The 13151-nt window shown below is 37.5% G+C and overlaps 1 protein-coding gene and 1 long non-coding RNA gene across 4 annotated transcripts in view; one reads left to right on the top strand and one right to left on the bottom strand.

Moving 5' to 3' along the window:
- LOC136253274 (mucolipin-3-like) overlaps nucleotides 1-5862 on the top strand; it is a 28175-nt gene extending 22313 nt beyond the window's left edge. Inside the window, exons 9-12 of one of the 3 annotated variants that reach the window (XR_010700044.1) lie at nucleotides 644-856; nucleotides 2339-2695; nucleotides 5458-5533; nucleotides 5786-5862. Coding sequence is in view for 2 of the 3 variants with exons in the window: in XM_066045911.1 (XP_065901983.1) it covers nucleotides 644-856; nucleotides 2339-2677 (552 nt within the window). In the remaining variant the exon portion in view is untranslated. Of the gene's footprint in view, nucleotides 1-643; nucleotides 857-2338; nucleotides 2719-5457; nucleotides 5548-5785 lie in introns of those variants that run through there. The other 2 variants (XM_066045911.1, XM_066045912.1) reach the window with 2 other exon arrangements.
- Nucleotides 5863-7539: 1677 nt separating this feature from the next.
- On the bottom strand, nucleotides 7540-7898 carry LOC136253212 (uncharacterized). The gene is made up of 3 exons (XR_010700006.1): nucleotides 7807-7898; nucleotides 7681-7738; nucleotides 7540-7624 (listed from the first exon to the last, which is right to left on the bottom strand). It is a non-coding gene; the product is annotated as an uncharacterized lncRNA (long non-coding RNA).
- Between the last annotated feature and the right edge of the window lie 5253 nt (nucleotides 7899-13151).

The following is a 13151-nucleotide window of genomic DNA, read 5'->3' as shown; positions in this document are numbered from 1 at the left end:
ACTATCTACTCCCTAAAAACCAGAAAGATTCAACCATTGGACATGAAGAAGTTTACAAAGCAGTCTAATAAACTGACAGTGGAACTTGTACCTGCACCCTCATGAAGACGTCACATGACATATGGGCCATCATGGGGGTATATAGCAGCTGCAGTATGTGTCAGCTGAGGTGGATTCACCTACATTGAAGCCTGATGGACTATAGGTGGCATAAATTAGGTACGTATATAGACTAGCTAACTCATCAACACTGAAAGTATTCTAGTTTCTAATTAACTGACAGTGCCTATTACACGCTTTGTAAACTGCTCCAGATAAGAGGTTATACGATGGAATATTCAGCAGTTGCTTGTCAAGTGAAACAACTCCCCTTGACTATTTATATAAAACATTCTTGGCTGCTCTATTAAAGTATTTTGAATGTTTTAGTGGAAGGATCCAACAATGCTACAAAAAAGTATTCTGCTGCACAATCTAACTGGTTTGTTGATGTGATGACCTTTATCAGCATTTTCAGTTGGTCATTCCCATTCCTGCTTTCCATTTCCATCCCATTCCCGTTTTCCTAGATTTGTATCACTTGCAACAGCCTTTGATTTGCCTACACACCATATTTAATTTATTTACTATATATTTCTTCTAGTTTACAACCTTTGGGCTGTCAATAGAGTCTCTCTTTACCATTCTTAATGGAGATGATCTGTATGTGACATTTGAAGGAATTGATTCAACTTTCCTATCATCAGTAATGAAAGTGTTTTCCAAACTTTATCTCGCTTTATTTATCTTTGTTTTCATTTACGTGGTATTGAGTTTGTTTATTGGAATATTCAGTCATGCTTATGAGTCACTATCAGTGAGTGATTGTGTATATACAATACATTAAGTAACACAATGTAATTAATGCTGTGTAAATTGTCATGTAGCTAGCTCCTGTCATTCAATCATCGGGTAAGTTCATAGTAGTGGTTGTGCTTGTTCAATTGAAGCATAGCTACAATTTTTACTTTTTTGGCTGTGCAAGTCACTACAAAGACTTTTGATCTATCAATAAACAGCTGAAAAGATTGAAGAACATTAATTTTCCTAAGCAGCATTATAGAATACTATGTACAGACTGTACCATATATGGTACTATTAGCTGTAGTTTGAGCTGATCATTTAAAGCTGTAACTCATTGGGCTCTGGTTGCTGCTTTTTTATGATTAGATTATCAATCAGCTCAGGCCATTTTGGCCAACTATTTTATAAGTGAGAGCATAAAATCTGTAATTTTCTGTATCAGTTAACAATTTTCCTGCTTCATCTCCTTAACAATGACTTTGCAGTCTGCACTGATTATTATAATCAATGTCACTTGTGGCATTCGAGGACCCAAACACTGTCAACAACTTAATTTTTGTTGCTCTTTCATTAAACTAATTTTCTACTGTCTAACTAACTGACTTATCATTAGTTCTATGGGCTTGGTTCATTTACTATTCAAAGTTGCTTGGTGCCAAGCTGTGCCTTTTCGTCTACCGCAGTAACTCATAAGGCCATGGACTTAGCTACCTGTGTCCTCCTTTTTGTTCAATTTCTTTCCCAGTAGTTTTGCACACATTGATTAATTGGTGGCACATAAATGGCTTCTTATGCCAGTTATCCACATGACGTAAACAAAATCATGCTTCCGACATTTGAAGTAGATTGATTGCAGAGGCACGTGTCTTGTTGTGTTCTTTGTACATGCAATCCAGTGCCACATCGACGTTCTAAACATTACTAATAACAAATTGAAATGACAACATTAATTTGGCTTGGCAGTAATTGATGGTCACGTACTGTGATGCATGATTAGTTTAATTTCTGATACACCTGCCCATAAGATCTGTATGGTACCATTCTTTCTTTTGATGTAGTACAAGTTATTAAAAGTTAGCAAACAAGCACAGGGAAATTTTAGAGCAGAGATCACATGAAAAGTAGCAAGCAAGGGAGGTTGCCTACACCTGTAGCCACACTAGCTTCTCCTATATAATTACTATGCATTAGTATGACTACAGATGTAGACGACCACTTTTATTTCACTGTTTTATTTCTATGGTCTGTACTCATTTTTTAAAATTCCTGATCCTGCATGAATATAAACAAAACAACAAACTTCATTTGTGTACATTGATACATACTCCTTGAAAGTAACATTGTTTTGAGGTGAAGGATGTTTGCTGTTTTAAGTGTTCTGTTAAGCAACTAATAGGCAGCCCCCATTATAAACAACTACCGTGGTTGATGATTAATTATATTTCTATATAAAATCATGTAATGCAGGAAATACATTACTTGCACTTACACACAGGATGACTGGAGGAAAAGGTCACGTGGATTTCTCCGTGACTGGGCAGAAGGAAAACCAAATGATGATCCAACTCAAAGCTACCCTTTTCCCATTCCAGCTCTTCGAAAACCAGTTGATGATACAGCCATTGAGATCAGTGATGACAGTTCAGCACATAACATGGTACCAGTGATTGAACTGACTACACCTAATCAAGATGATCACTCAGCACTTGTGAGGTCATTTACCCGCAGTATGACCCCTAGGCCACAAGTTAGGCTTCAAGTAGCTGATCCTCCTAAAGCTAGCAGAAGTGAAATTGATGAAGCAAGGCTAAGACTGCCTGTTCCCACTATGTGATATCCATGCAGCTCTATAGTGAGTTCTGTGCTATAGAAAGTGTAAGGAAAGGAAAGTTAGTTGAGTAGGGATTGTAACAATAAAAACTTAATGCGTACACCGACAGCCATTTAAGTTCAGCCATATACAAGTAGCTTGTTAGTAACTCAATATACCCATAATTGAAGGAGGGTACTGCTAGACTAAGTGCATGTGGCTGCAGGCGTAGGTGTATTTCTTTTATTTTAGAATATTTAATGGTGTGACTAACACACACTGCTAGCAAGTTAAGTGGCCATTTTGCTGCTATTTCAGTAGTGCTCTGTCTATTACAGTGGAACCTCTCTTATCCAGGCGGTCTGGTACCTACTACCGTCTGTATCTCAGAAATGTCCGTAACTAAGAATAACATGCTATTATACTAAAGTGACTAACTTAAATACAAGTAATGTTGTTATTGCTATCAGTTAGTGCTATGCAGTTTAGTGGGCAGAGGGGGAAGTCACTACAGAGCAGTCATGGTCACTCCCCTGGGCTGTAAAAATGCATTATCACTTAGCAACCAAGTGGTAGTTATTAGTAGTAGAATAAACAAGAAGCCATCAAACAGGTAAACAGCAGCCTTTAGGCTCCCTCCTTGTGCTTTCATCTAAACCAAACTTCATTATGGTCAATAAACTACAAGCCACATGACCAATTTGGGTTGTCCGGACAATGGAGGTGTCCGGACAATGGAGGTGTCCAGACAATAGAGCTGCCCAGACAATGGAGGTGCCTGGATAATAGAGGTCCGGATAAGGGAGGTTCCACTGTACTTAGCTTTATAGAAAAGGAAGTTTCATATGACAGTTAGCCAACATATGAATCCATAACACGTTACCCTAAAAGAGATAAGGAGTAGGACACAGAGAAAGCAAATGATACATGCATTAAATCTCCAGTGGTACAGTATGATAGAAGGCACATGTTGGACCCACTCTAGACTGTTACAGTACAGTACATCTAATTGTTAAAAATCTAGTCAGTGTCATTGAATGATACTTAAAATGCATTAGTTGAATAGCCAGTCAGTCAATATGCAATTCTGAATAAAGAACTTTATCGATGTGAAAATAATGCTAAAAACAGTTTATGCACTATTTGGGGCAAACCATATAATTTAGAATGGTGAAGATAGAATTTACTTGAAGAAAAAGGTGTTCCTGAATATTTTTCATGGCATGTTCAATCGTTGTCCAGTAGAAATTGGTCATTACTTGCGTTGTACTCAGCAAGTTCCGAATAGTTTTGTACATATTTTGTTGAACTCAAAATTCTATGAAACCATCACACAGTTGAAGTGTTTACTGAAACTAGGGAGGTCACCCGCATCTGCAGCCACATGAGTGCATGCTTAATTAATTTATAGCCTGTCAGTGATATAGCCATGACTGAAGTGGGGATATAATTTACACTAACATAGCTGCAGGTGTACGCTCCTTTTTTTCTATGATGCCTACTCCCACACTTTTTATTTATTTTTACACTGTGCAACATGGAGTGATTCACCTTCTTGGATGGTACACTCAGACAATTCACATCTCCATATAGGCCAATGTGGTAGAAACGTATGTACCAAGTTCAATAACCCAGTTGTTTTGTCTCAGTACAGCAGCCTTCCAAAGATTGGTTCAATCAACAACAAAAATACAGCCTCTATTATATGTTGCATTCAATCAACAATTGCATCCCCTCAGATTGTAGGGCTGTTTATTTGCTTTCCAACTATCTATAACTTATTCCTTTTAAATTGGAGATCAAAGAACAGTCTGGAAATATAATCAGACTAGGTGGTTTGTTAAAATGACAATTTGTGCAATAATTGTATTTAGTGATCCACTGAAAAGGGTCATTTACTTTTCCAGGCTGTAACTAATTGCAGGATTGAAATACTCTAATAGAGCAGTCAATTGCACTCTAATATATGTCAACCATAAAAGCTGAAAGTTCATAAAAGGTATCCGCAACTACATATATTAGTCCTTCAAATTAGTTTACAGCTCATTCTGATCAAAAATTCTGTTTAGATTGTTTGATCATGACTGCTCTATTAGAGTATTTCAATGCTTCTGAGGTAATTTAAGTCATATCAAGTGCTGGATAGCAACCGATTATTACAATTTATCATCATATTAACCCACACACAGGTTAAGAAACACAGGCTGGTTTACTAGTCATAGTAATGGGTATTTCAATTCAAGCCTTCCTTCACTGTTTACTGAAGCAATTAAAACATGCATAAAATTATTTATGTGGCACGCATTTTTTTAACTATTTCAATGGAATTTATCTTTCTTTTTTTAAAAACAGAATTATACAAACAAGTCAGGTTTTCGTTCAGCGGTTCACATGTATACATGCAAATTATAGTTGAACAATCAGAAACAATAGTTCACAGACCATTAGGCTTACAGGCAATGATATCTTTGCTATACAGCAGAACCATTATGATTACCCTTTCACAAAATGCAAATTAACAAAACATCAGAACAGAGGCATGCATATTGAACATAACAGGCAGAAGTTTTGAGCACACCAGCATAGCAAAATGGGTAAAATTAAAGTCAAACTATATACGTAGGCTGTTACTTTTAATTTAATCTCTGCTTTAGCTACCCTGGGGTTTATTGTTTTATGACTCTTGTTTAAACACTTTTATTGTAATTATCCCTACTAGACTGTAAAATTCTTACACTTGTGGCATTAAGGAATGCACAAGATAATTATTGTAGCTATATACTCCATTGTTTATCATTGTATAGGTGATTAATGAAGATGAAACTTGACAACTTGTACAAACTGAATAATTATAGTATCACACTTTATTTTTGTTAATATATGTGACCGGATTTGCAAAAAGGTACCTTTTCCACACATTTGACATACCAGCACACACAATGATGTAACACTTGACTCCTTATACCAATTAACTTGCTCTTAGTATCAAAATGTAGCCAGATACTGTGGCTACATTCATTGAAAATTTCAAGCAATTATATGCCATGATCAAAAAGCTATGAAGCTTTAAAGTCCAAAAAATGGGTCAAATTTTGTGTGTGAAAAAGGTACCTTTTCGCAAATCCGGTCACATATACAGATTTAATTATAATGCTGTCTTTCCTATCCTTTTAACCAAGAGAAAATAATGAGGAGTATAATCAACACTTTGCGTCAACCAAACTCACAACAGTAGCTTGATACAGTACAAGATACAAACGCTCCACACAATTTTCTATCACTAAATGTATTGTAATTCCTTGATGCTGCAGTACTGTGTATAATGTGCTATAAGACAACATGGGTTTTATCTTTGTGAGAAAAATTTAAATCTAATGATAACAGGTATCCTAATTGAACAGTTAATTGCTGTATTTCTTGGTTTAAAAATTTGTCTAGTTACAGTGTGAAGTTTTCAGCAGACACTTTCAGCATGCATCAGTCAGTATTAACACAGAGTTCTCTTCCACTGACTTGTAATGTACATGTGTAGTATATATTCTACATGACTTACTTAGTCTGCGGCCTAACAAAATCTACCAAAGCTAAGATCACAACTACAACACTGCACATCATGATCACCTCAGCCACAATAACCGAATTCATAATAGCTGGATGTTAAATGTGACCTATATTGTATATTAATTTTTTGTCATGCCACTGAAGTACCTGTATGGAAATAGTTAATGTATACCAGCTTAATATTGAGCAAAGGAGTACTGAGAAGGTCATAGTGAGTATAGGTAGCTGAATGCTGCTACCATGCACTGTGATTATATAGATAACCGTGCATGATCATTATCTCAGTATACACATACATGTCTTGACACTCTATAATACAATAGCTAATTGTAACTAGTTTATGTTTTTGTTTTTCGCTGAAGGTCTGTAGGACACCTGGTCCTACAGCCAGTTTAAAGTTGTTACATAAAGTGTGTTTGAAAAGGTGGACAAAGGAGAAAAAATCCATGACTGGACCTAGGCAGCCTTGAACCTGCAGCCATCTGATTGATGCTCAAATGCTTACAGGAGTCTGCCAGGCAGTCAGGATATTTAGTGTATTTCAAAAAATTAAAACATGGGAATGATTGAGAGTCAAACAAGCCAGCATGTTAAACATGCAGAGATCTCTATTTGGACTCAATGGATATGGTAGAAACTAAGTACGTTTTCATAATTCAAGGGCAGAAAAGTACAGAGAATGCTTCTGTATGCATATATGTGACCGGATTTGCAAAAAGCTACCTTTTTCACACACAAAATTTGACCCATTTTTTGGAACTTTGATGCTTTATAACTTCTTTATCATTGCATATAATTGCCTGACATTTTCCATGAGTGTAGCTAAAGTATCCGGCTACATTATGAAAGTAAAAGCAAGTCAATTAGTGTAAGGAGTCAAGTGTTGCATCATTTTGTTTGCTTACATGTAAAATGTGTGGAAAAGGTACCTTTTCACAAATCCAGTCATTATATAAATGTTTTGATTGAGTCCAAATGAGATATCTATGTGTGTTTAACATGCTGGCTTGTTTGACTATTATATTGTTTCTTTACTTTTTTCAGCAAATTTCTATTCCCATATTTTTATATTATTTTTACACTAGCTTGTTTACTTTTTGTAAATCCAGCTAGCAAACATAATAATAGCTAAGACGTAACAGGAGATAGTTACACATTGTTGTATATGCAGCACTGCATCGGCTTCTTGTTTAGCTATTACAGACTCACAGTAGACTAGTAGTTAAGCCGAGTGGAAAATAATTCCAGCCGCCAGCAAGCCAGATGAAGGATGAAGATGTAGACCTATAATACAACTATCGGTACAAGTATTACATTACTCATTACCTTGCTGTTCCAGCTGGTTGTTTATGAGCGCATCAGCTGGTATCCCAGCTGGTCCTTCACTGCATGACGCCTTGAGCGCATATCCTGCACACAAAATACAGTTGCAAACATTTAAACATACTAGTAGTGTTGTTGCTTACCAGTAAAGTGGCGCCTGGCCTCTCCGCGGACGTTTACTAATCTTCTCGTTCGAGCAATCTGTAATTAAACAAGGGCGTTATATAGAATTACACGTACGGTAAGGTCATCAGCACGAACAGGCGTACTTATTATACGGTTGTGCCTTCATTCACAGGCGAATCTATCCCCGCTTAGTTCATGTCTCTAGGCCTCGTAGTTTTCTCAAACATTATTTATTATTTATTTATTCATTCATTATTAATGACGTAGCTAATTTTAACCGCATTTCGTATTATTCTTACTACCGTGACTTGGTTGTATCATTATTATTGCTTTTCAGTACACACAAAAAAGATACTGAAAGCCACTGACAAGTACTGCCAGTGACTCTACTACAATTAATTACAGTAAATAATTACTTATAACAGTACTGCCGGCATGCATATATTGGTGATGGCGACGCTGTTGGACAGTGGCAGCAGGGACAGAGGTAGTGGAAGGTATGAACGTTTGTATCATTGAATTGCCGCATGAAATGATCCCACATGTAGTTGTACAGTGTGTGTTTAATAATGTTTGTGGACAGAGATAGGTCTATTTTTGGTAATGAGTTCCAGAGACGTAGTAAACGATAAAAGTAAAAGTTCTGAGCAGTGTTGGAGGAACATCTATGATGAACCATTTTTTCAGATGCACCAAATCGTGTATTAGAGGGTACTAAACTGAACATATTTAGTAATGTTTTTTTTTTTTTTTTTTTTTTTAATTTATTTAAACAGGGAAGGTAACATCAGCAAAGCTGTTTTTCAGCTACGCCCTGTATGATGTTGAAATGTGATGACTGTTGCTTGTAGGACTTGATGAAGAACATAATATCATTCATTTCATATTCATACATTAGTGGTAATAGATGTAGATTGACCAGGAGTGACCTATATGATGATTGGTAGTCATTCAAAATCCACTTTGTAGCTCTCCTCAGGGACGGATCCAGAGTCTGGAAAGAGGGGGGGGGGGCACCTTGCTGAAAAAAACAGTTGAAGAGCAAAAAAAAAAAAAAAAAAAGGTCACAACAATAATAGCTAGTTATCCTTTACCAAATCAAGACACACGGTAGTGTGTCGTGCGGCCCAAGAAGCCGGCGCGTAACACCCGTGAGTATATTGACAGGAAGAAAGAAAACGCAATTTTCGCACCTCCGTAGCTCTGTGCTTCCTTGATGAAACAAGACGATTTTTGCTGTGGACATGCCCCCAAACTGCAGCACTCTACATTCCAAATTTGAGCGAAATCGCTTCGCGCGTTCCCGAGGTATGCGACTTCAAAAATTGGCTGAGTTTCTTCGTTTTTTTCTTCTTATTTTTCTTTTTCTTGTCGCACACTTACAAAATCTGCTATAAAACTCGAACGCGTTATCCGATTGCCTTGAAATTTGGCACACAGAAGGGGGGTATAAAGGCGCATCTCGGTACCAACTTTGGCTGGAATACCATAAACAGACAAAGAGCTATGAGCGATTATGCACGAAAAATAACACCAATATGTTGTCACGCCTACAGGGTAAACCGCGTATGGGAAGAAGCTGAAAATCGGTGGGTGAATAGGTTAACTATTGAACCTCAAACCTTTTGTGGTTTGAAAGAAATCGAGCTAAAAACCAGGAAGATACAGCGAAAAAATCAACAGTGTGTAACAATTACGCAATCGAGATTAGCTAATTTTTAATATTTTTATTTTATTATTATTATTATTATTATGCTTGCCACGCCTACCAGGTAAACCGCTTGGGGTAATGCTTTCAAAATCGCTGTACAGATGGAGTTATCATCTTAGAAAGGCTCTTCAATGGTGTAGAAGAATCAGACTTAAAGCCACGGAGTTATAACACGAAATCCAACTTGGTGTAGCAAGTGCGAGATCGAGATACTCTAATAGAGCAGTCATCCTAATAGAGCAGTCACCCTGAGCAGAATTCAAGAGATCAGTTAGAAATAAGTAACCTGTATAGAGATCAGCTACAAACAAATCACCCTGTAGAGAGTTCAGCTACAAACAATTCACCCTGTTAAAACATCAGTTAGAAGAAGATTTCTTGTAGAGAGCTCAGATACAAACAAATCACCCTGTTGAAAGATCAGCTAGAAGATGTCACCTTGTAGATACTTCAGTTACAAAGAAACCACCATTTAGAGAATTCAGCTACAAACTAGTGACCATGTAGATACATCAGCTAGAAGAAGTTACCTTGTAGAGAGTTCAGCTACAAAGAAACCACCATGTAGAGAGTTCAGCTGCAAACAAATCACCTATACAGAATTCAGCTACAAACAAATCACCCTGTAGAGAGATCAGCTAGAAGAAGTTACCTTGTAGATAGTTCAGCTACAAACAAATCATCCTGTAGAGAGATCAGCTAGAAGAAGTTACCTTGTAGATAGTTCAGCTACAAACAATTCACCCTGTACAGAGCTCAGTTAAAAGAGGTTTCCTTGTAAAAAGTTCAGCTACAAACAAATCACCCTGTAGAGAGATAAGTAAGAAGAAGTTACCTTGTAGATCGTTCTGCTACAAACAATTCACCCTGTAAAGAGATCAGCTAGAAGAAGTTACCTTGTAGAGAGTTCAGCTACAAAGAAACCATCATGTAGAGAATTCAGCCACAAACAAATCATGTATAGAGAGTTCAGCTACAAACAAATCTCCCTGTAGAGAGATCAGCTAGAAGAAGTTTCCTTGTAGAGAGTTCTGCTACAAACAAATCACCCTGTAGAAAGATCAGCTAGAAGAAATCACCTTGTAGAGAGTTCAGCTTCAAAGAAACAATCATGTGAGAGTTCAGGTACAAACAAATTGTCCTGTAGAGAGATCAGCTAGAAGAAGTTACCTTGTAGAGAGTTCAGCTACAAAGAAACCATCATGTAGATAGTTCAGGTACAAACAAATCACCCTGTAGAAAGATCAGCTATAGAAGAAATCACCTTGTAGAAAGTTCAGCTACAAAGATCTATCGTGTAGAGAGTTTAACTACAAACAAATCACCTGTAGAGAGTTCAGCTAGAAACAAGTCACCCTGTAGAGAGATCAGCTAGAAACAAGTCACCTTGTAGAGAGTTCAGCTAGAAGAAGTAACATTGTAGAGCTACAAAGAAGCTACCATGTAGAGTTCAGCTGCAAACAAATCACCCTGTAGAGAACTCAGCTACAAACAAATCGCCCTGTAGAAAGATTAGCTAGAAGAAGTTACCTTATAGGGAGTTCAGCTATGAACAGATCACCCTGTAGGGAGTTCAGCTACAAACAAATCACCCTGTAGAGAGTTAAGTTACAAAGAAACCACCATGTAGAGAGTTCAGCTGCAAAAAAAATCAATCACTCTGTAGAGAGTTCAGCTAGAAGAAGTCACCTTGTAGAGAGTTAAGCTGCAAATAAATCACCCTGTAGAGAATTCAGCTACAAACAAATCACCCTGTAGAAAGATCAGCTAGAAGAAGTTACCTTGTAGAGAGTTCAGCTACAAAGAAACCACCATGTAGAGAGTTCAGCTGCAAACAAATCACCTGTAGAGAGTTCAGCTAGAAACAAGTCACCCTGTAGAGAGATCAGCTAAAAACAAGTCACCCTGTAGAGAGTTCAGTTAGAAGAAGTCACATTGTAGAGAGTTCAGCTACAAAGAAACTACCACGTAGAGAATCCAGCTGCAAACAAATCGTCCTGTAGAGAGTTCAGCTAGAAGAAGTCACCTTTTAGAGAGTTCAGCTACAAAGCAACCACCATGTAAAGAGTTCAGCTGCAAAAAACTCAATCACCTTGTAGAAAGATCGGCTAGAAGAAGTTACCTTGTAGAGAGTTCAGCTACAAAGAAACCACCATGTAGAGAGTTCAGCTGCAAACAAATCACCTGTAGAGAGTTCAGCTAGAAACAAGTCACCCTGTAGAGAGTTCAGCTAGAAGAAGTCACATTGTAGAGAGTTCAGCTACAATGAAACTCCCATGTAGAGAGTTCAGCTGCAAACAAATCACCCTGTAGAGAACTCAGCTACAAACAAATATGCAGTGAAAAAGATCAGCTAGAAGAAGTTACCTTGTAGAGAGTTCAGCTACAACGAAACCACCATGTAGAGAGTTCAGCTACAAACAAATCACCTTCAGCTAGAAACAAGTCACCCTGTAGAGAGATCAGCTAGAAACAAGTCACCTTGTAGAGAGTTCAGCTAGAAGAAGTCACATTGTAGAGAGTTCAGCTACAAAGAAACCACCATTTAGAGAGTTCAGCTGCAAACAAATCACCCAGTAGAAAGTTCAGCTATGAACAGATCACCCTGTTGAGAGTTCAGTTAGAAACAAGGAATCCTGTAGAGAGATCACCTAGAAGTATCGCCTTGTAGAGTTCAGCTACAAACAAATCACCTGTAGAGAGTTCAGCTACAAACAAATCACCCTGTAGAGAGATCAGCTAGAAGAAGTTACCTTGTAGGGATTTCAGCTACAAACAAATCACTCTGTAGAGAGTTCAGCTACAAAGAAACTATTCTGTAAATAGCTCAGCTGCAAACAAATCACTTGTACAGAATTCAGCTACAAACAAATCGCCCTGTAGAGAGATCAGCTAGAAGAAATACCTTGTAGATAGTTCAGCTACAAAAAAATCACCCTGCAGAAAGATCAGTTAGAAGAAGTTACCTTGGAGAAAGTTCAGCTACAAAGAAACCATTTTGTAAAGAGCTCAGCTGCAAACAAATCACCTGTACAGAATTCAACTACGAACAAATCACCCTGTAGAGATCAGCTATAAGAAGTTACCTTGTAGATAGTTCAGCTACAAACAAATCTCCCTGTAGAGAGATCAGCTAGAAGAAAGTACCTTGTAGAGAGTTCAGCTACAAAGAAACCACCATGTAGAGAGTTCAGCTGCAAAGAAATCACCCTGTAGAAAATTCTGCCAGAAACAAATTGCCCTGTAGGAAGATCAGTTAGAAGAAGTTACCTTTTAGAGAGTTCAGCTACAAAGAAACCATTCTGTAAAGAGCTCAGCTGCAAACAAATCACCTATACAGAATTCAGCTACAAACACATCACCCTGTAGAGAGATCAGCTAGAAGAAGTTACCTTGTAGATCGTTCAGCTACAAACAATTCACCCTGTAGAGAGAGCAATTAGAAGAAGTCACCTTGTAGAGTGTTCAGTTACAAAGAAACCACCATGGAGATTTCTGTAATAAATATATGTGACCGGATTTGCGAAAAGGGGTCTTCCACACACATCCAATTCCGTAAATGTTGGAGACCATAACTCAGTGTTCAAGTAACATATTAACCTGAACATTTCACCATGTATTCAGCTTTAGTGGTGCTCACCACTGCCCAAATATCAAGGCAATAGCTCTTTCCAATCTGAAGTTATCAATTGTCAAAGTTGGCAAATTGGACCCCTTTTCGCAAATCCGGTCACATATGTATTATACAGTATATATAATTTGTACATTTACTGATAA

The sequence above is a fragment of the Dysidea avara genome, chromosome 4 (assembly GCF_963678975.1).
Source record: "Dysidea avara chromosome 4, odDysAvar1.4, whole genome shotgun sequence".
Classification (NCBI taxonomy): domain Eukaryota; kingdom Metazoa; phylum Porifera; class Demospongiae; order Dictyoceratida; family Dysideidae; genus Dysidea; species Dysidea avara.
Note: the sequence above shows the minus strand (reverse complement) of the source record. Positions and strands in the feature narration are given on the sequence as shown.